Source organism: Panthera uncia, unplaced genomic scaffold (assembly GCF_023721935.1).
Source record: "Panthera uncia isolate 11264 unplaced genomic scaffold, Puncia_PCG_1.0 HiC_scaffold_636, whole genome shotgun sequence".
NCBI lineage: Eukaryota > Metazoa > Chordata > Mammalia > Carnivora > Felidae > Panthera > Panthera uncia.
In genome coordinates, this window is record NW_026059799.1 from 1 (window position 1) to 26185 (window position 26185).

At 45.8% G+C, this 26185-nt stretch overlaps 1 protein-coding gene across 1 annotated transcript; it reads right to left on the minus strand.

The window, feature by feature from the left end:
- Positions 1 to 3830: 3830 nt before the first annotated feature.
- On the minus strand, positions 3831 to 25519 carry LOC125918281 (WD repeat-containing protein 88-like; the record flags this gene model as incomplete). Its single annotated transcript, XM_049624296.1, has 9 exons — positions 3831 to 3962; positions 4029 to 4097; positions 5635 to 5717; positions 7705 to 7892; positions 14205 to 14334; positions 15755 to 15893; positions 18643 to 18706; positions 19914 to 20002; positions 25409 to 25519. Coding segments are annotated over 9 exons (1005 nt in total), but the record flags the coding sequence as incomplete, so codon positions are not given.
- Between the last annotated feature and the right edge of the window lie 666 nt (positions 25520 to 26185).

Here is a 26185-nt window from a genome sequence, read left to right on the forward strand (position 1 = left end):
CCCCTGCGGGGCTCTGTGCTGGCCGCTCGGCCGGGGGGTCTCTTTGTGGGGTTTTTTTCCCCCCCCCCTCCCCCCCCCCCCCCCCTTTGTCCCCAAAAAAAAAAAAAAAAAAAAAAAAAAAAAAACACCTGTGTTTGTTCACAGATGACATAATGGTCTATATAGAAAATCCAAAAGAATCAACAAAAGAATTCTTGGAATTAATAAGTGATCAAAACAGAGTTGCAGGATACAATGTTAATATACAAAAGTCAACCACTTTCCTATATACCAGCAATGAACAGCTGGAACCTTGAATTAAAAGCACACTACCATTATTAGCCACACACCCCCACCAAATGAAATACTTATGTATATTTCTAACAAAATATGTATAAGATCTATGTGAGAAAAACTATGAAACCCTTCATGAATATGAAAATTCAATATTGCCAAGATGTCAGTTCTTCCCAATTTGATGCATATATTCAACGCAATCCCAATAAAAATCCCAGCAAGTTATTTTGTGGATATTGACACACTGATTGCCAAAGTTTTTATGAAGAGGCAAAAGATCCTCTTGGATTGTATTGTAGCCGATACAGTAACAAAGAGAGGGACAAAGTGGGAGGACAGACACTACCCAACTTCAAGTCTTACTGTAAAGCCACAGTTATCAAGACACCGCGGTATTGGTGAGAGAATAGACAGACCATTGGAACCGAATGGAGACTGCAGAAATAGACCCACGTAAATGTAATCAACTGCTTAACAAAAAAGGAGAGGCAATGCAATGGAAAAAATGATAGTCTTTTCAACAAATTTGCTAGAACAACTGAGTGTCCACGTGCAAAAAAAAAAAAAAAAAATCTAGGCACAGACCTAGCATTCTACTCAAAATGGATCACAGGCCTAAATGCAAATTGCTAAAACTCCTAGAGAATAACATAGGAAAAAAATCTAGATGACCTTGGGTTTAGCGATGACTTTTAGATATAACACCAAAGACATATCCATGAAAGAAATAATTGATAAGTTAAACTTCATTAAAATTACATTCTTCTGCTCTGCAAAAGACACTGTCAAGAGAATATAAAGAGAAGCTATAGACTGAGAGATAATATTTGCAAAAGATATATCTGATAAAGGACTATTATTAAAAATCTACAAAGAACTCTTAAAACTTAACAATAAGAAAACAAAGAACCCAATTAAAAATGGACCAGAAATTTAAAAAAAAAAAAAAAAAAAACGTTGAAAGGGGCGCCTGGGTGGCGCAGTTGGTTAAGCGTCCGACTTCAGCCAGGTCACGATCTCGCGGTCCGTGAGTTCGAGTCCCGCGTCCGGCTCTGGGCTAATGGCTTGGAGCCTGGAGCCTGTTTCCGATTCTGTGTCTCCCTCTCTCTCTGCCCCTCCCCCATTCATGCTCTGTCTCTCTCTGTCCCAAAAATAAATTAAAAAAAAAAAAAAAAATGGACCAGAAAGGGGAGCCTGGGGTGGCTGAGTCAGTTAAGCGTCCAACTTCGGCTCAGGTCATGAACTTGCAGTTTGTGAGTTCAACCTGTGCACCAGGCTCTGTGCTGACAGCTCAGAGCCCGGAGCCTGCTTCGGATTCTGTGTCTCCCTCTCTCTCTGCCCCTCCCCCGCTCACACTCTATCTCTCAGAAATAAATAAACATTAAAATAAATAAATAATAAAAAAAATTTTTAAAGACACCAGTATTCCTTGGAAAATAGTTGGTGAATTAATTTGGGGACACTGTTCAAATGAACATCCATTATCATATCATTCCTTTGATTGTTTTTATGAAACTGAGTGTGGTCAGCAGACCAATGCCCTCCCCACATCCTAAGCCCCAGAACCTATGAATGTGTTAGGTTATATACCAAAGAGGAATTAAGGTTGCAGATGGAATTAAGTGTGCTAATCAGCTGATTTTACAATAAACAGGGAGATTGTTGTGGGTTTCTCCAGGCGGGGTGGACGTAGTCACAAAGGTCCTTAAAAGTGTACAAAACAGTGAGAGGGATATGTGACTATGGAAGAAAGGAACAGAGAGATACAACCTTGTTGGCTTTCAAGATGGAAGAAGATGAACAAGCCAAGGAATGCTGGTGGCTTCTAGAAGCTGGAAAGGGTAAGGAAATGGATTGTTCCCTAGAGCCTCCAGAAAGGAAAACAGCCCTGTGAACACCTTGGTTTTCACCCAGAGAGACCTTGTCATACTTCTGTCTCACAGAACTGTAAGGTATTAAATTTTTGTTGGGTAAGGGGTAAAGTGTATAGTGATTTATTATAGCAGCAATAAAAAACCAACACACTGAGTGATGTTACATGTCCTGATTCAGCGGTCGCAACTAAATGTCCTGTAGGAGATCAAAAGGGGAAAGCGTGGTCACGGCTGTGTTGGCCCCCTGCTGTGCAGAACTGTCACATTCCAACAACATCATACTTTCTACAGTATATCAAGCAATTTGTCAAATTCTGGAAACCTAGCTCTTAAATACTTTGATTCAAAAGTTGGAGTTTCAAATCACCTTCTTGATTTCTGTGAAGATTTTAATGAAAATCCAAAAAACAGGGGCACCTGGGTGGCTCAGTCAGTTAAGTGTCCAACTTCAGCTCAGGTCACGATCTTGCAGTTTGTGAGTTTGAGCCCCACTTCGGGCTCTGTGCTGACAGCTCAGAGCCTGGAGCCTGCTTCAGGTTCTGTGTCTCCCTCTCTCTCTACCCTACCCCACTCACACTCTGTCTCTCTCTCTCAACAATAAATAAACATTAAAAAAAATTTTTTTAAGAAATAAACATTGAAAAAAGTTAAGTCTTACATTTATGTATTTTAAGCATACACCATATAGCCTACAAAATTGAGGGACACCCGGGTGGCTCAGTTCATTAAACATCCAACTTCAGCTCAGGTCATGATCTCACCACAGTTCATGAGTTCGAGCCCCACGTCAGGCTCTGTGCTGACAGCTCAGAGCCTGGAGCCTGCTTCAGGTTCTGTGTCTCCCTCTCGTTCTGTCCCTCCCCCACTTGTGCTCTGTCTCTCTCCCTCTCTCAAAAATAAACAAACATTAAACAGAAATTTAAATATGCATCGAAGACTTCTTTTAAAGTCTAAATAAACTGTTGCATGATAAGACAGAAAGAAACAGCATAAAATATTTTTATATTTTTCTTCAACAGATTTGTTTAATTAGTCCCACTATTAATTACTACTAATTGCTGCTGTTAAGTAGTCCAATGATTACTGTTTCAATAATAGCATTTACGTAACAGAGAAGGAAAAACACAGAATGAGACATAATTTCAAATAAGCATTCACTTTTCATACTTTGGTTTGCACTTTTACTTTTCTCCAGCTTTACTGAGATATAGTTGCCATAATCACTTCTCATATCTTCAGGTTAAAATAGTAACACGTAGGCACAGGTCTGGCAGCATCTGGGCTTGCTGGCTCTCTAACAAGGGAGCCTACTCACGGTTCGCAGAGTCTTGCCCACGGTCCCATAGACTAGAAACCCCCAGACTAGAGAATGACATGGCTCTAATAAAGATCGGTGGGGGGCAAGTTGGGACGCCCACTTCTCCTGTACTCACACCTGAAGGACAGCCCTTGGGACACCCTGGGCTAGCTCTTGTGTGCCATTGGCATGGGAACTCCAGGACATAGTGATGCAGAAAGGGAAGACCCACCCGGGACCTCAGGGTGGTCTCTGGGGCTCACCAACACAACGAGCTGACGCTTTCCCCTCCTAGGCCCCCTGCTGGCTCTGTCACTCACGGGTCTGGGCAGGCCCTTCCTCCAACAAAGCTCAGAGGTGGGTGGTTGCAGACACAGAAATACCTGGCGACTCCCCACAGGAGGACAAGAGGACCTGCTTTCCTTGTTCCCAGCAGCTCCCTGGATGAGGGTGGCCTGGCTAGGTGCGGCCCTCACAGAGAGCCGGCCCAGGAATTTTGCTGGGCAATAACACTTCTGTTGACACAAATTCTCACAAGTGTGAGAGAAATTTTAAGTTACTCAAAGGCTGCCCATTTTTACCTTTGAAGAAGACAGGACCCGTTTCTTGTCATTGCTAATGGCAACATCTGTCACCCAGTCACTATGGCCCTGAAGAAAAAAAAATAGAATTTTAACAAGGAACTGGAGGAAAAACCTTGGGAAACACAACAAAAACAGAAAACACAAAGTTGGGACCCCAGAGATGCATACATTTAAGAGCAACTAACTGTGTTTCCCTGATGTCACCAATGCCATTTAAGGTGGAACAGAAAGTGCAAAGGTTGACGATGCATGCGTACATTACAGCACTGTGTGCGCTGTTCAAATAGTACTCTGGAGTTTAGCAGGATGGAAAGAAAACGACTATATTCCCGGCTGGTCCCAGAGCACCTCTTGCAGGTTTTTGTTGGCATTCTTCGTTCCAGGAAATACCATTCCTACTGGAGGTCCTGTTGGTGAGGGGGCTTTTGCTTCAAGTGAGGTTTGCTTCAAACCTATCCACTGTGGCTCAGGCAATTAGGGGGTTATTTTCCTCAGGTAAAATGGAGCTCAAAGGAGATAAGTTCCATTGCCAGCTCAGACCCTGAATGATGTCAGGGCTCTGCATCAACATCTTTATCATTCTTTGGCCTTCCTCGTACACAAAGAGTGGAAGGGGAGGCAATATGGTATATGATGTATATGGTATATGGTAGGAGGAGAGAAAGCAAGAGAGAAATTAAATTCCTGTGCAGAACAAAAGGACAGGAGCTTAAGGGTGGGAAAAATAGAGAGAAAAGAAGAAGAGAGCAACCGGAAAGGGGACAAAGGGACTTTTGAACACAGGGATGTTCAACATTTGGTTCTAAGGTGTTTATTTGCTGTGATGTAAACTCCCTTTGCCTCCCCCAAAACCCTTGGAGAAGAGGACTGAAGACAGACCAGCTCTGGGAGCCTGAATGTTGTGATGATCCAGGGGACACATTTGAGCCACAGGGAACAGAGGGACCAAAAATCATGGATGCAAGCATTCACAGCCAAACCACGAGACCACAAGACCAGGGAGGATGTAGATATCTTGGGGTAGGAGGCACTGGGTACAGAGACACTGCTGTAGCCAATCCTGGAACTACCTGACTCTGGATTCTTGCCATGTGGGACAATCCATCCCCTTACTATAGAGCCACTTTGAGTTGAGTCTCCTCTAACTTATAGGCAAAAGCACTCAGCCGATGCCACCATTTTGGGGTCCATTACTTTTTGTGTATGCTTTGTTATGGGACTCATCTTTCTGTAATGTCTGTGGTCCTTAGACACTTTTCCACCTCTGAGTTTTTGCATTTGCTCTCACATTTGCCTGGAATGCCCTTCCCCAAGATCCTCATCCACCTAGTCTTTCTTTGTCATCAAGTTCTCAGCTCATATGCCACCTTCTCCAAGAAGCCCTCCCACTGTGGATTACTCCTTGGGGTCTATTTCTATCACATCACCCTGTTGTGGTTTCTCTCTTTCACTCATCACTGTCAATGATTTGTTTGTTGGTTTCTGGTCTGTTCTCCACAGAGGTGTCACCTCCAGTTGGGACAGCTTGGTCTGTCTCACCCACGGCTGTATTCCCAGCACCCAGCACCCGGCATGATCCTCTATCTGATGCTGACATTGGTACCTTCAAGGAGAGCTTCCGGTAGCCTTCTCCTACATCCCAGATAGCCACAGTCCTGTCGAGCCCTCCAGACACGAGAAAAGAGGCTACAACAAAAAATGACAACGTTTCAGGGGGTGGGTGGGGTCATCTTCCCCTGCCATCTGCTTCTTCCTTCAGGAGGCCAAAGTGGGAGGAAGCATTTGTGAAGTGCCACCATGGTTCACTCCAAGGACGCTCAAACCCCTTATTGGTGTGGCTCAATGTCTCCCAACCAGTTACAGCCAATTCTCATTATTCATGGCAATTATATTCTGTAGTCATCACAAACACTGAATTAGTTAACAGTGAACAATTTCTCCCGGGGAATATGCAGGATTAGGTCCCTGTGAGCCTCTGGTCACAACATTTCATTAACTGATCAATATATAACCTTGTTTTATGTCTGTTTCTGTTTAAACACACTTTATTTGATACATATTGTTTATTCATTAAGGTTAAGTTCACGGCCATCAGTGCTACAGCTCATGCCTGAACCAAGCTTCTCTGATACATGTGTTTTCCCTGTAAGGCACATTACCGCCTTCTTGCATTAGGAACACCAGACAGCAAGCACATCAGTATTGTGCTTGGGGGCTTTTTAAACAGCAAAGTCACACCAAGAAAAAAAAACGCCACAAAATGCAAAATACCTGGGCACTAAATGGACTACTTTACAATAAGACAGCTGAACTAAGAAGGCAGAGGGTCACCTTGTTCAACCTCAGCTGGGAATGTGTGCATAGGCTAACTCACACTTGTCACTGCTCTGTGCATGTCCATAGTCCACGTGGCATCGCAGAAGTGCCACAAGTATTGATTTGAGAGTTACAAAGAAATTTTACCCAATATGCTAATTCACAAACACGGAATGTGTGAATAGCGATGATGTAAGTCTGAACCCCCAAAACAAGGACGGAAGCTGGTAGGACACCTCTTAATGGGGTCTGACTCACACAGACACTGCTTGTGAAGAGGAAGAGTTGTTCAAAGGCACTCTAGCATCTCTCAAGCCAGGCCCTGATTGCTTCTGTACTGGCAGGGTGCCCCTGAAACACAGAATGAGCGCCACTCCCAAGAATGGAGGGGTCAAACATTTGGCTCCTGTGTGTCAAGAGTGGTCATTTCCCTCACTGAGGCTAGTGGCCTAAGGCTGCTTCCTGTCCTCACCCCTGTTTGCATCTATGCCCCTTCATTTGGCAACAACTCCCCAATTTCCCATGGGGAACACCCCTCACATACTCTTAGTCCCTCTGGTCAGGGGGTACTGACTTGAACCTGTAGCTCAAGGGGGTGGGGGTGGGCAAGTTACTCACACCTAGCCAATCAGAGCTTCTCAGCCCCTGCTGAAATGATTGGTTCAGAGATGAGTGTGTGTCCCAAGCTGAGCCAATGAGAGACTTTCCTGGGACTTGTGCTGGTACCATCTAAAAGAAGGATCTCTCTCTGGGGCACCTGGATGGCTCAGTCAGGTAAGCCTCCAGCTCTTGGTTTCAGCTTAGGTCTGGATCTCATGGGTTTGTGGGATCATGCCCTGCATCAGGCTCTGTGCTGACAGTGTGGAGATTGCTTGAGATTTCAGTCTCTTCTCTCTCTCTGCCCCTTCCCAAACTCGTTCTCTCTCTCTCTCTCTCTCTCTCTCTCTCTAAAGAAATAAACTTTAAAGAAGAAGAGGAGGAGAGGGAGAAGGAGAAGGAGGAAGAAGAAGAGGAGGAAGAATAAGGAGGAGAAGGGTCTCTCTTTCTCCAGGGTTGGCTCCCTGACAGCCTTGTCTGAGTGTCTGGACCCAGCCATGCCTACTCTTGGACTCTTGGGGGTTAATAAATATCTTTGGCGGCTAAGCCACATTAAGCTGAGTCTCTGTTACTTGCAAACTTGTATCTATGAATGTGCCTCTTGGCTTTTTTGTTCCCAGTGAAGATAAAACCACTTTCACCATTGGCATCGTGGGAAATTGCCTCTCTATACTAAGGAAAGTCCATGTGCACGGAACAGGAGGACATCTGCCCTAGCGCTCTGACAGGTGTGAAATCCTTCTATGTGTTAATTACTCACTGTCTCTGGCAAAGTGGCAGGAGCTCACAGAACCTTCATGGCCCTGCATCAGAGTCACACAGGCTCCGCAGTTTCGAAACTCCCCTGTATGGACATTCCATATTTTTAAGGTTTTATCCCAAGAGCTTGTACACAGGAAATGGCCACTGAAGGTGAAACAGCAGTTAGAGATCGCACTGGAATGTGCCCTGAAACACAGATGGAAGCGTGCACACATCAGCACTACACGCCTGGAGGATCTGAGGACGTACCTGAGGGGAGGGGCATTGGGGCTGCTCCCCGGTGACCTAACGGACCTCATTCCTTTGATCACTGCCTACCGTGGCCCGGATCTTAATTGCTCTAGGTCACGCTATTCCAGGACTTCTCAATCGTGGCGATACTGACATTTTGTGCTGGGTAGTTCTCTGTGACAGGGGGTTGTCCTGCACATTGTAGGATACCTAGCACCATCCCTGGACTCTACCCACTAGATGCCCTACACCCAACCTGTGACAACTAAAAATGTCTCCGGACGTCGGCAAATTGTCCACCGGGGGAGAAAATTGCGCCTGGTTGAGAACCACTGCACCACTTAGAGCTACCTGAGACTTGAGGAGAAGAGCATCTGAAAATCTGTTAGTGGTGGTTAATAGAAGAACAGCCCTTCAGGTTTGGGTCACACTTACCAGGTGGGTTTCTCCAGCCCACCCTCCACTTCCTTTTCTCCAAGACACGGAGGCTTGGCTCCTCTCCCTGGTCCTCCTCCCCCACCCCTCTCCTACCACTTCCTCCTTCCCTTCCCAACTACTCTATCTTTTTTCTCTCCCTCTCTCCTCACTTGTCTTCAGTATCATTAGAGCATATTTTAACGTTGTGCATTTAATTAATAAAGTTTTGAGTTATCCATTCTCAATTTTTATACGTCCTTTTTAAAAGGGGGGGGGAATCTGTCAGACTTTTGCTGTTTTTGTTGTCTTTGTGATCTTTTGTGTTGTATTTTCCCCATGAATCCACCTTCTGTTATAAACAGAGTTTTCAAGAGAACCTGTAAACATAAACAAGCATCTCTGAGTAGCCTGGATTATAAAATCCAGGAAAGCTTGGACAAAACTGTTTTCTAGAGCTCAGGTCAGAGTTTTGGACTGTATTTCAGTTCTTTGTAATGCACAGACCGAGTAAGATCAAAGGAGAAGAAATACCAACTCCTTAGAGGTGTCCAGGGTAAAACGTTCCAAATCCCTGTGGCTGTCAGGCTAAGAATCATCCCAGCATATACTGGAGATGGATAAAAAGCCTTCCCCACAATCCAGACACTGTTGTTGGGATTTAAACCAAGGCTATCTCTATTTTCCAGGATGGGGCTCTCATTTCCAATAAATTCCACTTCTCATAAAAGATCGTTGCACTTTGGGGCCCCTGGATGGCTCAGTCATTGAGCTCACTCATTGAGCGTCCGACTTCAGCTCAGGTCATGAACTTAGGGTTCGTGAGTTCGAGTCCCACATCGGGCTCTGTACTGACAGCTCGGAGCCTGGAGCCTGCTTCGGATTCTGTGTCTCCCTCTCCCTCTGTTCCTCCCCTGCTCTCACTCTGTCTCTCTGTCTCTCAAAAATAAATAAAGATTAAAAAATTTAAAAAAAAAGAAAAGATCATTGCACTTAGTACAAAAGTTTGGGGAAAGTGCTTGTATTGCACTTGTTTCTGGACAAGATGGAATCAATGCACTTCTTCCTATTCCTTCTGCTAAGTACACCTAACAATCTGGGCATTTGTAAAGCAAACGGAAGACTAGGAAAGATGGAGACAAGTAGGCAGGCCAGCATGACATCTTGGGACCCAAGAATGACATATATATCCTATATATGAATGGCATATTCATATATCCTGGACTGAATACTGGAAAAGCTTGTAACCCAAAAAACAATGGGGACCATTAAAAGGAGCTCGAGAAAAGTCTGTTCTCCATAGCCAAAGGGATAGCCTAGCTAGACAGAAAACTTTTAGGCACTACCCACCTTCCTCTAGCCAAACATTCAGGATTTTATGATCCAGACTACCCAGAGATGCGCGTTTATGTTTATGCATCTCATCCCCACCCCTGTCAGCAAGGGCCCAAAAGGAACCTTGACGCAACACTTTCCAGACTGTACTGAGGTGGCCTGTTAGAACAAGATTCTAAGACTGAGAGTTTCCTAATATAATTAATACACAACAAAATGTTGTGTACACAAAATGTACACAACACAACACAACAGAAATCACTCATCATACTAAGAGCCAGAAAAATCTCCCTGTGAATGAGAAGATTAATCAACAGATGCTCAACACTGAGATGACACAGATATTACAATTATCTGACAGGTATTTTTAAGCAGCCACCATAACAATGCTGTGATGGACAATTATGATCATGCTCAAAACAAATGAAAAGATGGAAAGTCTCAGCAAAGAAATAGAAGATGTGACAAAGAACCAAATGAAAATTTTAGAACTGAAAAATACGATAACCAAAATTAAATCAGTGAAAAAGACAGAGAAAAGAATCAGTGAATATGAAAACAGAATATAAATTAACCAGTTCAAAAAATAATTGACAGAAAAAAAAACAGCCTGAGAGACCTGTGGGACTATAACAAAAGATCTAAAATTTGTGTCCTTGGAGTCCCAGAGGGAAAGGAGAAAACAGTAGCGCTGAAAAAGTAATCAAAGAGACTATGTCTGGGGGCACTTGGGTGGCTCAGTCAGTTAAGTATCCAACTCTTGATTTTGGCTCAGGTCATGATTTCAAGGTTCGTAGGTTCAAACCCTGTATTGGGCTCTGTGCTGACAGTGTGGAGCCTGCTTAGGACTCTCTCTCTCTCTCTCTCTCTCTCTCTTCCCCTCCCTTGTGCTCTTTCTCTCAAACATACATACATACACACATAAAAATAAATAAAAAAGTAAGTAAATAAATAAAAACATTTTAAAAAAGAGATTATGTCTGAAATTTTACCAATTTGGCAAAAGACATAAATCTTCAGATTCAAAAAGCTAAGTGAAACTCAAGTGGGATGAACCCCAAAAAATCTACACCCTGACACATCATAATTAAACTTCTAGTGCAAACCTTGATCTAGGGGTCCTGAGTTCGAGCCCCACACTGGGAGTAGGGATTACTTTAAAAATATTGAATTAAAGGGGCAACTGGGTGTCTCAGTCAGTTAAGTGTCCAACTCTTGGTTTCAGTTCAAGTCATGATTTCACCTTGCAGAGCCTTCTTGAGATACTCTCTCTCTCTCTCGTCCCCTTCTCCCTTTCAAAATAATAAACTTTAAAAATTAAACTAAATAAACACATCATTAAACTTTTGAAAACTTAAGACAAAGAAAAAAAATCTTGAAATTAGCAAGAGAGAAATGGCATCTTACCTATAGGAGAAAAACAATTTGAATGGCAGTAGATTCTTCATCAGAAACCATGAAGATCAGAAGAAAGTGACATGACAGATTTCAAATAAATGGGGAAAAAAATGTCAACCCTGATTTTTATATCCAGCAAAAATATCCTTTAAGAATGAAAGGGGAATCAAGACATTTTCAGATTAAGGAGAACTAAGATAATTTGTTGCCGTCAGAAGTATTCTAAAAGAATAGCTGAAAGGAATTTTTTTTAAACAGAAAGGAAATGGGAAAAGAAGGAAACTTGGACCATCAGAAAAGAGGACGGAACATGGTAGGCAAAAGTATGGATAAATACAATAGACTGCTCTTCTCTCTGGAGTTTTCTTAATTATGTTTGACATTTGAAGCCAAAAAAATATCACTTATTTATACTTACGCCCTGTAAGTTTCCAAATAGGTTGAGACTGAATTTTTAAAATCCTTTAGCAAGACCAGCTAAGATAATTTGCAGGACCCAGTGCATGATTAAAATGCAAGGTCCCAGTTTCTCCAAAAGCTATAGATAGTATTACCATAGATCCAGAGAGTCCACTCCTAGGAATATAGCCAAAAGAACTGAAAGCAGGGACTTGAACAGATATCCATCTGCTAATGTCCATGACAGCACTATTCACAATAGCCAAAAGATAGAAGCAACTCAAGTGTCCCTCATAAACAAAATGTGGTACATACAAATAATGAAATATTGTTCTGTCATGAAAAAGGAATGGAGTTCTAATACATGCTACATGGGTGAATTTTACAAACAGGATGCTACGTGAAAGAAGGCAGACACAAAAGGTCAAGTAATGTATGATTGAATTTGTATGGAACATCCAGTACAGACAGATTCACAGAGCAGAAAGTAGAATACAGGTTGCCAGGGGCTGGGGTTGGAGGGAGTGGGGAATTATGGTTTAACAGACACGGGGTTCCTGTTTGGGTCATGAAAGGTAATGAAAGACAGTGGGGATGATTGCACAATATTGTAAATGTAATGAATGCCAGTGATTAACTTTAAATGGTTAAAATGAAAATTTTACTTTATGTGTAGTTTACCACAACTTAAAAGATAACAATGCGATAGCCTCCAAACCACTGTTCGCTTGAAATGGGTGAATTCTCTGCTGTGTGAATTCTATCTCAGTGAAGCTGTCAAGAGAGAAAGACAGGCAGGAAGGAAGGAAAGGGAAAAGTGATGGCTTCTGGGGAAACTGAATGGTTACAAGACAGGTAGGAGAGATTTTTCACTATATATCCTTTTGTTCCTTTTAAATTTTGTACTGTGTTGCATATTTTACATCTTCAAAAAGTAAATTACATATTTTTGAAATAAAAACATGCAAGGTCCCTTGTTCAAAAACTAAGAATTTAAGGACGTTGACAGCAGAGCATTAAATCAAGTGTGGGGCCCTCTGTGGGGCCCTGTGTAACTTCAGAGGCTGCAGCCCTGTCACTTGTCACCGAGAATCTTTGCCTTTATATTTTCTTGCTAAAAACTATTTCCAAAAAAAAAAAATCACATATTTGGGTTGATCAAAAATACCAATAGGGTGCCTGGGTGGCTCAGTCAGCTAAGCGTCCAACTTCAGCTCAGGTCATGATCTCACAGTCCATGAGTTTGAGCCCTGCGTCGGGCTCTGTGCTGACAGCTCAGAGCCTGGAGCCTACTTCGGATTCTGTCTGTCTGTCTGTCTCTCTGTCTCTCTCTCTCTCTCTCTCTGCCCCTCCCCCGCTCACACTCTGTCTCTCACTCTCAAAATGAATAAATGTTTTTTTTAATTAAAAAAAAATTTTAATACCAATAGAGGGGTGCCTGGGTGGTTCAGCAGGGTAAGCATCTGACTCTTGGTTTTAGTTCAAATCATGATCTCACAGTTCGCAGGTTCGAGCCCCGCATCAGGCTCTGGGGTAACAGCATGGAGCCTGCTTGGGACTCTCTCCCTCTCTCTCTGCTCCTTCCCTGCTCTCTCTGTCTCTCTCTCACTCGCTCGCTCTCTCTCTCCCTTTCTCTCGAAATAAATAAATAAACCTAAAAAAATACCAATAAACATTTTGCTTGTTTCCCTTTCCACCTCCATGGGGAAAACAGAACAGCGTGGACTATGACACTTGCCCATAGCTGGAACTGCGGCCACCTCTGCTGTCTGCACCCCATCCCCCACTGGGCTAAGGAGGCGTTCCACAGCACCCCCACCCAGGTTTCCACAAGAGTCACTCTCAGTAACAGCACGTGTTGAGCACCCATCGTGTGGCCTGAGCTAAGGATCTCACTCAGATGTCACCTCTGCTCGGTTTGCAGGTGAGGAAACTAAGGTCCAAGGTCACACAGGATATGAACCTGCACACTCTTTTTTTTTTTAATTTTTTAATGTTTTTATTCATTTTTGAGAGACAGAGAGAGACAGCACTAGCACGGGAGGGGCAGAGAGAGACAAGAATCTGAAGCAGGCTCCAGGCTCTGAGCTGTCAGCACAAAGCCCAATGTGGGGCTTGAACCCATGAACCATGAGATCATGACCTGAGCCAAAGCTGGACGCTTAACCGACTGAGCCATCCAGACATCCCTGAACCTGCACACTCTTGACCCCTGGCCAGACACCCATGGGACAGCCTGGCCCAGTCCAGCAAGGCTCCAGATTGAGCAGAGCAGACAGGGTGACGGGGCACATACACATTCTGGGATCCTGACTCCAGGGCCTGTTGGAGAGGACTGGCCCTCCGCCTGGTGGTGGCCACCTGACAGGTAACCCTTGCAGCCCTAGATTATCAGATCTTCCCATTTCACAGGAGACACTGGAAATTCACATTTAGGAGGGAGGTGGGGAGGCTCTGCACAATGTTTTCCAGCGTTGGCTCACATGGAAACAAACGCACCTGAGGCCTGTCCCTGCCCAGAAGCCACAGTTAGTGGTGTCCCCCCGCCCACCTCCCTCCTTCACTTTCTCCATCTCCAGCCTCCTCCGAGCACCTGTGACCAAGCTGGGGATGCCCCATGTGGATGTCAGCTCACAGCTGAAGGTGTGCGGGCCAAATCCAGGAGGGTCTGAACGGGGACTCCAGCCCACCTCTCTGCTGTAGGATGGGGCTCCCCCTCACTTGGTGATGGTGAGCAGCGTGGCTTGGGATGTGATATCCCAGATCTTGATGCTTTTGTCCAATGAGACGGAAGCCACCTTCTGGCTGTCGGGGTCAAAGCAGCATGCCGTGAGAGACCGGCTGTGATGATCTGAGGCACAGGGAAAGCGATTCATCACTTGACATTCCACATTCCAGGCCACGAGCTCCACGTGGCCCAGAAGCTCACACTACTCCCCCAGACTGAGACAGTACTACAGAAACACGATTCCCAGTTTTACGAGGGACTCCTCACTTGCACAGACATTTCCCAGGCGCCTACTGTGTGCCAGGCTGAGAAGAAGAAGCACGAACAGAGCTCCCGGTCTGATGGAGAGACGCCCTGTGCAAGCTACAACCCACAGGTGTCAGGGGCCACGAGTGGTCATGGTTCCTGGCCAACAGATGGCTGGCCCAGCCCTGACAGGTCGAGGAGGGGCGCTAAAAGTTAGCAGGGGAAACAGAATAGGAAGAGGGCTCCCAGCAGAAGGAACACGTGCACAGGCCTGGAGGTTGGACAGAGCGTGGAAAAGTGTGGGGTGCAACTAGAACCTAGAGGGGGAGGATGGGTAGAGTATGAGGGGACACAGGAGAGGGAGGGGCAAGCCGTGGGGCCGTGCACACGCCACAGATCTGTGCTGATAAACATAAACACAAGGTGCACATGGGAAGTAGGATTGGGATGTGCACACACACATGCCCACACACACTCACAGAGGTCGGGAAGGCCACCCAGTAACATGTTGTTCATAACAGACACCCCCACGGAGGAGACAGGACACACACAGCAGCCTTGTGCTTTTTACTTTACATACTTACCAAATGTTTTACAACGATTGCATATTTTTTAATGTTTTATTTTGAGATAACTGTCAACTTGCATGCCCTTGTGAGGAATAACACTGAGAGAGCCTATGTGCCTGTCACCCAGTTTCCCCCGATAGAAACACCTTGCATAACTATCATACAGTATCACAACCAGAAAATTGACATCTGATGATTATTATCTTTATATATATATTTATTTTAAGTTTATTTATTTTGAGAGAGAGAACACAGGGGAGGTGGGGGGAGAGAGAGAGAGAGAGAGAGAGAGAGAGAGAACCCCAAGCAGGCTCCGTGCTGTCAGCCCCATGCCAGTCTCAGGGCTTGATCCCACAAAGCGTGAGATCACGACCTGAGCCGAAATCAATCGACTGAGCCTTCCAGGTGCCCCTTTCATCTTTATATTTTAAAAATACATATAAAAATACTATAAAGGCTGAGCCTCCACTCAGTAAAAGATTGGGCTTTAAACGTCTGCATGACATTGGAACAGAACACTTTTTCACTTATTACAAACGGGGTTAATCATAAAAGCCTTAACCGATGATGGTTTTAGCTGCTGGTGTTCTATCAATGAGTGTCTATCTGTAATGATGCCGCTCATTACAGCTTCACCAAATAAGGCAATCAAAAGTCACTGTCAGTTAAGTGACAAGCAGCTGTTACCATCGCAGACAGAACAGAGCAGGGAGCCCATGCAAACTCACTTTTGATGTGTGACACAGTGGTGGCGTTTTCCGCATCTGTTATACAGATTCCGCGATCCACGTCCAAGGCTGAGACCACGTATTTGCCATCAGGAGAAAGCTTACAGGAGGCTATGAAGGTTTCATGATTGATCTTCCACTGAATAGGGCAACAATCAAAAGGTTGTTCTCTCTCTAGCCCAGCTGTCCAGTAGAACTTTCTGTGATGACAGAAATGTTCCACCTAGGCACTATCCAATATACTAGCCTCTGGCCACATGTGGCCGTTGAGTACTTGTAATGGGCTAGTGCAGGTAAGGAACTGAATTTTTAAGTTTGTTTAGTTTTAACTAATTAAATTAATAAATGCAATTCATTAAGCTGTCTCCAGGACAGATGGACAAGGACAGGTAGAGCGGCTAGTGGAACTGGCAGCAAGGTTCTAGTAATGATCAACTTCACTCCTGTTCAGTTTGGTAAACAAGTGTTTATTAAGTATCTGCCATGTGCCCAGCACTGTGGACAAGACACTGCAGCCCAGTCCCTTGGGCATCTCACAATCCCTTGGGACAGGCTGGCACCAAACCCCAAGAAGGGGACACTGAGCTGCTCCACATTCTAGGAAAGGAGGATCTCTCTGTAGGTTATAAATTATGGTATTGCCATTGTGACAGCTTTAAAATATGCCCGCAAATCCTTTGACAGTCCTCCCTCCAAAAGGTGCAGCCATGGGGCGCCTGGGTGGCTCAGTCGGTTAAGCATCCGACTTCGGCTCAGGTCATGATCTAGCGGTCTGTGAGTTCGAGCCCCACGTCAGGCTCTGTGCTGACCGCTCAGAGCCTGGAGCCTGTTTCGGATTCTGTGTCTCCCTCTCTCTCTGGCCCTCCCCTGTTCATGCTGTCTCTCTCTGTCTCAAAAATAAAATAAAAGTTAAAAAAATTAAAAAAAAAACAAAAGGTGCAGCCTAATTCCCTACCCCTTGTGGATGGGCTGGACTTGGTGACTCACTTCTAATGAATAGAATATGGCAGAAGTGACAGCATGTGACTAGGTCATAAAAGAAACCATAGCTTCCTCCTTGCTCTCTCTTGGATCACTTACTCTGAGGGAGTAAACTCAAGCAGCCCTATGGAGACACCCAAGTGGAGAGCAACTGAGGGCTCCTGCCAAAAGCCATGTGGGTGCACCATCTTGGAAGATGAGCCCCAGTTGAGCCTTCAGATGACCTTAACCCCAGATGACATCTTAACTGTGACCTCACAAGAAACTTGAACCGGGGTCCCTGGGTGGCTCAGTTGGTTAAGCATCTGACTCTTGGTTTTGGCTCAGGTCATGATCTCATGGTTCATGAGATGGAGCCCCACATTGGGCTCTGTGCTGACAGCATGGAGCCTGCCTGGGATTCTCTCTCTCCCTCCCTCTCTGCCCCTCCTCTGCTCTCTCTCTCCAAATAAATAAACTTAAAAGAATTTTTTTTTTTAAATAAGAAACTTGAACCAGAACCACCCAGCTAAGTGGCTCCTAGATTTCTGACTGTCAGAAACCACGAGATAATAAGTGTTTGTTGTTTCAAGCTGTTAAGTTTTGGCCTAATCTGTCAAGCGGTGGTGGATAACTAATTCAGCTCTGTAGTTGGCAAGTGGCATGGATCATTGTGCAACAAAAATAAATAAAAGTACTGTAAAGAAGTTTAAAGAAGAAAAAGAAAAGCATCTCAAATAGAAAAACTGGCTAGAGACAAGAGCAGGAAATTTACAAGAGAAGAAATAAACATTTGGAAAAATGCTCAAAGTCAGGAGTAATCAATGTTCGTCTCATTTTTCATCTACCCAAACTGGCTAAAAAAAATTTTTTTTTAAATCATGATATCTGGCATGAAGAGGGTGAGCTCTCTTCCAGTGCCTTGGATATGAGTTGGCACAGATGTCTAGATAACAATTTTTAAAACGGCATGTTTCTATATCAAATTAGCAGTCAAATCCAGCTCTATTTCCTTAAAAATATTGGATCCTAGGTATCAAAAGTTATATGCAAAGTTTCCTCATTGTAGCATTGCTCATGATAGGGAAACGTGAAAACAGCCCCAGTGTCCCATAACGGGATGGTGAAACACAGCCTGACTTATCCATACCACGGAATCCATGCATCCATTACGAAGGATGACATTGATATATACTTACTTACCCATTTGTTTTTAAGTGGTGAAAAAAAAAAAGTCAAGATCCAGAAGTATGCACAGGATCATGCCATGTTGTTAACAACATATTTGCCTGTGTTCATATGGAAATGTACGCAGACACAGGAAAAGGGATGCCAAGTTATTAACTATCACCTCTGGGGTTTTTACAGTGAAATAAACTGATCTTTGCACTAAGAAGAAAAGAGGAGCAAAGGGGAGCATTCAGGAGCTCCCTGGGGAGCCCCTTGGGCAGGGCCAGGGCTGCCTGGGCACCAGACAGAGAGAGAGGGAGTCTCAGGCTGGTTTGGATGGATGGATGGATGGATGGATGGATAGATGGTGGCCCCTCCAGGATGGGGAGAGGACGCTCCCCTGGACACTCGTGGCCTTTGTCCCATGGCCTCAGCTCTGCTTCCCGCCCCATCAAATCCCAACACCCCGCAGAGGAGGGTCTCTTTTCCCATGCAGTTCCCTCAGCCTTGAATTCGATGGTCCTTTCTCCCCGACCGCGAGTGACCCTTGCTTCTTTTGGATATCCAAACTCTTCCCATCCCTCCAGCAAAAGCACCAAGAAGCTTTCCTTCCTGGACACCCACCTGCCATCATCTGGTGTCCCTGAGACAACCTCCTTTTCTGAAAGACTGCTTTCCCTTCCCACCCCAGGCCCAGCCCAAGGCCCCCAAAGCCCAGTCAAGACCCCGTGCTGCCACGCTGGGCGGGGCACACTCACCAGCAGCTTGCCTGTCTCAAGGTCCCAAGCCCTCACTGCTTTGTCATAGGACGCTGCAATAATTCTGCCAAGAAAATGATGCAGACAGTTATGGCTACAGGTTCTATGGAAAAAAAAAAAAAACCACCTGGAAATTTCTTCATAGAAAATTTCTATAACTTAGGACCAAGGTTGCAAGTAATACCTGAATCTTTCTCGAGACGCTCCCGGCCCCCTCCATGAGCCTCACTGAAAACAGACAGACCCTAACACCGAGGCATTACCGCATGCCCTTCCTGAATCCCTCAGCCACCCAGATGTGTTCTTTCATATTTAGGGCATTAAAGGGACCGTGTCTTCTCTTCTGGGAATGACTGTCTTCTTCTGAGGGGATACCTACGGCTCACACGGACCCACTGTTTCCTTCTCTGCTCACGTCTTGTTACAGGAAAACACTTTGACAGCTCAGTTTGTTCTGAAATGTTCTCTTTTACACCTAGTAAAAATAACATAGCTGTACCTTTGTACATGATAATATACATGTATCTTTCTTCCGTTGCATGCTTCCGTGGTAATCCGTGTCCCCCATATCACGTAATTTTCCAATACTAGATTTTACTAGTTTTGTAACTGCTGGATAAAAGTAAATCTAGGGGCGGCCTGGGCGGCTCAGTTGGCTCAGTGTCTGACTTCGGCTCAGGTCATGATCTCACAGCTCGTGAGGTCGGGCCCCGCATCGGGCTCTCTGCTACCTGCATGGAGCCTGCTTTGGTTCCTGCCTCCCTCCCACTCTGCCCCTCCCGAGCTGTGATTTCTCTCTGTCTCAAAAATAAATAAAAACATAAAAAAAAAGATTTTTAAGTAAATCTATTTTAAAGCAAACCCCTTGTTTTAAAGGCCCATTTCACCTGCTCATGAGGGGCTTAAGCAAATGTCTCCCAGAGGCTCTTGTGTGCACGCGGCTGCCTCCCAGCTGGGGCATGCCTGCCTCCGTTTCCCCGGTGAGATGCTGCCTGGGCCTCAATGGCCAGTGACCCCTCACAGCATCCACAGCCCACAGGTGTAACTACGGGAAGAGAATGCAGACTGGCTTTGTCTTAGCCACAATACTTGTTGTCTTTTTAGCGCTTTGAATTTGCAAAGAGTTGTCACATCCCCTTGACTCTTACAGCGAAACGTGGAAACCGTGGGGACATATATGGGAGAACGGGAGTGTATTTGCCCATAAAACAGAAAGTCGTCCCTGGCCTGCCTCCTCACTCCTGACCCGTGCAAGACGAGGGAAAGGTCACCTTTTGCTGTCAGCCGTCACGCTGCACTCTAAAACAGGAGCATTGGGCCTGTGCTCAAAATCCCGAATGACTGAGCCATCCACAGCATCCTCAAATCAACAGGAGAGAGGGAGAGAGAGGTCACTGAGCCGTTGGTGCAAGTCGTGAACTGAGCTCAAGGGCAGCCCCGAGCTCGTCTAAGCGGCAAAGTATGAGAACCTGTGGTCTTATGTCCCTCACCTTGCTCAAGAGGGCAAAAGGACTTCCCAGCCTCTTCCCCAGAGCAGCAAGGACACCCTGCCACCCACAGTATCCCTGGGAAACTCCCCCTCAACTGCACAGGTACCAGACGGCAACGGGCCACTCTGGGGACAGAGCTGCAGACAATTTTCTCCAACGCTACTGGCCGAAGAGGCTTTGCAGAATCCGCAAGACCTTTCAAGAACTTTTTAGAAGTTCACACCCTTTGACCCAGCAATTCTTCTAGTCAGAACTGTGGTCACAAGGACTTAAGCGTGAAAGGGTTCGCCACGTGGGTGAGAGGGGAGGCTAAACACACGAGGTACCGGTCACTGTCACCTCCAGGGAGCGGTTAAGACCAATCCCAGCATGCCAGCAGTGGGGCGCCAGCAACTGTTAGCATGTCGACGGTTAATAACTAGAGAATAGGGGTGCCTGGGTGGCTCAGTTGGCTGAACGTCCAACTTCAGCTCAGGTCATGATCTCGTGGCTCGTGAGTTCGAGCCCTGCATCGGGGCTCTCTAATGTCAGGGTAGAGCCTATTTCAGATCCTCTGTCCCCCTCTCTCTGCCCTCCCCCACTGTGCTCTCTCTCTCTCCCTCAAAAATAAACAAACATTAAAAAAAAAATAACTACAGGGGCACCTGGGTGGCTCAGTCAGTTAAGCATCCGACTTCAGCTCAGGTCATGATCTTGCTGCTCGTGGGTTCGAGCCTCACATCCAACTCTGTGCTGACAGCTCAGAGCCTGGAGCCTGCTTTGGATTCTGTGTCTCCCTCTCTCTCTGCCCTTCCCCCGCTCATGCTCTGTCTCTTTCTTTCTCTCTCAAAAATAAATAAACATTTAAAATTTTTTTAAAAAATAACTAGAGAATATGATGAGAACAAAGCCAGGTAAAAACTAGATAACATGAGGGGAATAAAACAGGGTGCCGAAGTGAAAAGTGCCCATTATGGCAGAGATGAAATATTTTCAGTAAGAAATGTGCCAACATGGGAATGCAAGCTGGTGCAGCCACTCTGGAAAATAGTATGGAGGTTCCTCAAAAAACTAAAAATAGAACTACACTACGACCCAGCAATTGCACTACTAGGCATTTATCCAAGGGATACAGATGTGCTGTTTCGAAGGGACACATGCACCCCCATGTTTATAGCAGCACTATCAATGATAGCCAAAGTATGGAAAGAGCCCAAATGTCCATCGATGGATGAATGGACAAAGATGTGGTATATATATATGATGGAGTATTACTCGGCAATCAAAATGAATGTAATCTTGCCATTTGCAACTACGTGGATGGAACTAGAGGGTATTATGCTAAGTGCAGTTAGTCAGAGAAAGACAAAAATCATATGACTTCACTCATATGAGGACTTTAAGAGACAAAACAGATGAACATAAGGGAAAGGAAACAAAAATAATATAAAAACAGAGAGGGGGACAAAACATAGGAGACTCTTAAATATGGAGGACAAACAGAGGGTTACTGGAGGGGTTGTGGGAGGGGGGATGGACTAAATGGGTAAGGGGCATTAAGGAATCTACTCCTGAAATCATTGTTGCACTATATGCTAACTAATTTGGATGTAAATTTTAAAAACTAAAAAATAAAATTAAAAAAAAAAGAAAGATGCCAACAGCTTTTTGGGATAAGCAGGGGTGGAAAGTCCCCTTGAAAAGCAGGTTACTGGTAAGATAATGAATTCCGAGAAAGGTCTTGAGTTGCTAGGTGAAAATATGATGCACGGTTCAGGAGCTTCTGGCCAACCAGGGCAGGCCTGTGACAATACTTCCTGATATGCAGCAACCACTTTGCATGAAGAGCCCAAGTCATGCTGGGGCAAGGGAGGGGGGGGCAAAGGACCCTGTGTCAGGGGTCCCCAAGACCACCCCCAGGTTCAGTGATCCTCCAGGATTCACAGGGCTCCACAAATAGTCATATCCACACTAAGATTACAGCAAAGGACACAAAGCAAAATCAGCAAAGGGACAGGGGCATGGGATGAAGTCCAGAGAGAACCAGACACAAGCTTCCAAGAGTCTCTCCCAGTGGATCACACAGGACATGCTTAATTCCTCCAGCAACCAGTTGTAACAGCACGTGTGACGTGTTGTCTTTCAGGGAGGTGTGCCTGAGTCTTGGGGCCCAGGGTTTTGGGGGGATTCTCTGGCATACACCAAATCCAGACTCCAGAAGCAAAGCAAGTCCTCAGCATAAACCACATGGCTTGCACCAACAGGGGTTTATGGGTACAGTGAGCCCTCTTTGACACTTGGGGGAAGTTTCCCGATCGTAGGATACCATTTACCAGTCCGGCTCCCAGATGCCGGCCAAGCCAGCCTCACCAGCAGTCTCAGACCTGCTATGAGAACTCTTTTCTGCACAGACCCAGACCCTCAACCCCCGTTCCAAACAGTGGGCTTGTGTTCGGGTAACCCAGCAGGCCCTAATCAGAGGCAGGAAGAGACACCAGGAATCCAAAGAGGAACACACCAGGACAGGACACACCCAGGCTGCAGCCCCCCTGGCAGGTGCATTGCTCTGGCACAAACACAGAACTAAGCAAATGATCACAGTGGGGCCTGGGACTGCGGTTTGCGCAGCGCCCCCGGTCAGCTAAGGGCAGCACCTGAACGAACCAGTGTCCATGGGGTCCATGTGCAACTTCAGCATTCAGTAGTGACACCTTATGGCCAAGAGGAGGAACAACTACAGGCCGATAACCCTCTTGGAAAATGTGCACCTCTTAGAAAATGTGAAGGGAATCCTTTGGCAAGAGATCTATAGCAAACAAGCCAGATTTTGTTAGTGAATTCCAAAGACGGTGGGAAAGTCTCTGTTTTGTACTGAATGTTTCTTGAAATGAACGGGCCATTGGTCAGGGGCATGGGAAGGAAATAATTGAAAGCTCCCTCTTCACCTAGCATTTGGAAGCAGGAACCCCTCTGTGGACTCAGATAATTCAAGGCAGGGATACTGGTCAGACTTCAAATGAATGGGAAAGAACGGGCACCAAGAAATAGTTGTAAAAATAAGGCAAATGTGATAATATCCGTAGCCCAAGTTTATTGTGGTTATGTAAACAGCATTTCTTTATGGTCTCAATTTCATAAACATGCATATATGTGTGTGAACAAGAAAAAAAAATAGACATATACTCCTCCAACATTTTCACAGCAATTAACTCCAGAGTCGTGAAATGATGGCTCTCGCTTTTTCTTTGTACCGTGAAAAAAACCAGCAAAGCTGTTATCTCTTAATGACTAGAAAGAGGTGTGCCCATACATTAGAGGGATGTCACGTGCAGGATAGAGAGTGATTTCGTCCCCACTTCTTCTTACAGGTATGGACTTTCCAAATTATTCACAATGGTCCACAGTGAGGGTGAAGGGAGCTTTCAAAAGATTAAATCGGATGTTTGGGTTCCAGGCGGAGCCGAGAGGAGGGATGGGAGATGGGAGGTGACAGGAGTGGGAAGAGAAAGGAGAAGCAAGGGGACATTTTGGCCAAGATACTGCGACGGGAGAAGGCAGTGTGCGGGGCAATGGCTGAGTCATCTACCCCAGGGAGGGTTCGAGAATGTCAGCTGTGCAGGGGCAGGGACAGCCACAGGAGGAGGCAGCCAAAGGGCAAAGATGGGGAAAAGAGAACCAGGAGGAGGAAAGAGGGCTTCTTGGAGGAGGTGTCAATGGCGCAGCCAAGACAGACGACTGGCGACTGAGGGGGAAGAAAGGAGGGAGGGCAGCGACCTGGAGAAAGTGGCAGAAACCGGCAAGGCCGTGAGCGAGGCTGGTATCAGGACACTCGGACAGGCCAAAGTGACCACATCCTAGATACAGCAGCATGGACTAGGCAGCCAGGCCACTGTGGGGAACCAGAGACATCTCAGTGGGTGGTCTTCAATCTTGGGGCAAGAGAAACAGGCATATTTCCTCTTTCAGAGACAAGAGATTTTTGGCCCAAATAGACAGAAACTCCTGTGACTCCCTCCACTGGTGCCGAAGGCAAGAAGAAAGTTGGAGAAGATGTGCAGCTGGCCAAGCAGGAGGCACATCTGGAAAGCTGCCCTCTTGCTCCCCTGGGTGATGACAACGAGCAGAGCCCCCTCGCCATCTCACCTCAGATGGTTGAGAAGCGGTTTGAGGCTCTCAGAGGAACCAGTTTTCCCGGAAAGAGATTTGGGGCTGGGAGAGTGGATTTTCTAAGGGCCAGAGTAGAGGTGAGGAGTGGATGTCTGCTGGGGCCAGGAATTGGCCGGGCAGGCCCCAGGGTAGCCGCTGCACGCAGCTGGACCTGGAAAGTTTCAAGGAGGCCCCGGAGGTCATGTAACCACCCAGGGTCACAGAGCTGAACCACCTGGACAATCCCCAAACCCTCCTGCCTAATCTGCCTGGCCTTGGTGCCCACTGATGACACAGAAGGTGACCTCTGTGGTCATCTGGAGGGTGAGGGGCTATCTTCCACCTGATTACCCAGGCCAGAACCCAGGAACCAGCCCAGACTTACTTCTGTCCCCTCCCACCCCTGAAGCCAGAGGAGACGGCAAAACTCAGAACGGACTGTCCTCCCCCCTGGGCCAAGCTCCAGCCACAGAGTCATCTGTGGCCTGGCTCCAATGGCATTGTCATCTCCCATTCTTGCTCCCTCATCAACCCCCCGTGATGGGCCAGCAGTGCCCCCAGACAGCCCTCCCAGGGTCACTGGCTATGCGCAGAGGCTTTGGAAGAGTTCTCAGTGCCACGTCTCCGCAACCTCACATGACCGTCATGCCCCTGCTTCCTGAACCTTGGGGCACTGATCCGTGCTCCAGCCTGCCCCTTCCAACCACCGCTCATGGACAGGTCCCAGGCCTGGCCACTTTTCTGTCTTCTGCGACCACCTAAGCCTGGCCATACCATCTCTATGGATGAAAGTGAATTTTCCAAATGAGAAGGAGACCCAAAGAGATGTCACAGCTCAGAGATCTCAGGCGCGCCCTAGGCACCGCTGGGGCTATCCCACAATAGGTGGGGAGTTCCAGCGCAGTGGTCCCTGCCCCCTGCTCCTCCTGCTTCCAAATCAACAGGCTGACTACAATAAACTCATCTCTCTCCACTGGCTTGACACTAGGGCGGAACCCTCACTTTGCTTCTTTTTCTTGCATTTTGCGCAGAAGGTTCTTTCCAAATCTTTGGGATCCTTGAGTGTCTGGGAACTCAGTATTGGCGATCTCTCCACAAGATATGGGAAAGCTTATGGGATATTTTCATCCCACCTAATGCCGGCCACCTACCCACAGCTTCACAGTGCAGTCATAGGAGCCACTGAGGAGCTTTGTGTCATCCACACAGAAGTTACAGGAACTCACAATATGACTGTGTCCCTTCATAATTTTAAATGGGATCTGAAAAAAGGATAGATTGAATGAGTTCAGCAAGTTACAAAATACAAGATCAACATCAAAGAGTCAATTGTTTTTCTATACACTCACAGTGAACAATCTGGGAGGGAAAAACCCTAAGAAAAGAAATTCTTTTTAAAAAAATTTATGTTCAAGTTAGTTAACATACAGTGTAGTCTTGGCTTCCTTCAGAAGTAGAACCCCATGATTCATCTCTTACATATAATACCCAGTGTTCACCTCAAAAAGTGCCCTCCTTAATGCCCATCACCCATTTAACCCACCCCAGTCCAGGAATCCTGTTTGTTCTCTGTATTTACGAGTCTCTTATGGTTTGCCTCCATCTCTGTTTTTCATTCCTTTCCCCTATGTTCATCTGTTGAGTTTCTCGAATTCCACATGAGTGAAACCATAGCATAGTTGCCTTTCTCTGACTGACCTATTTCGCTTAGCATAACACCCTCCAGTTCCATCCGCATTGTTGCAAATGACAAGATTTCATTCTTTCTCATCACCGAGTAGTATTCCATTGTATATATGTACCACATCTTCTTTATCCATTAATCATTCAGTGGACATTTGGGCTCTTTCCATAATTTGGCTATTGTTGATAGCACTGCTATAAACATTGGGGTATATGTGCGCCTTCAAATAAGCATTTTTATATTC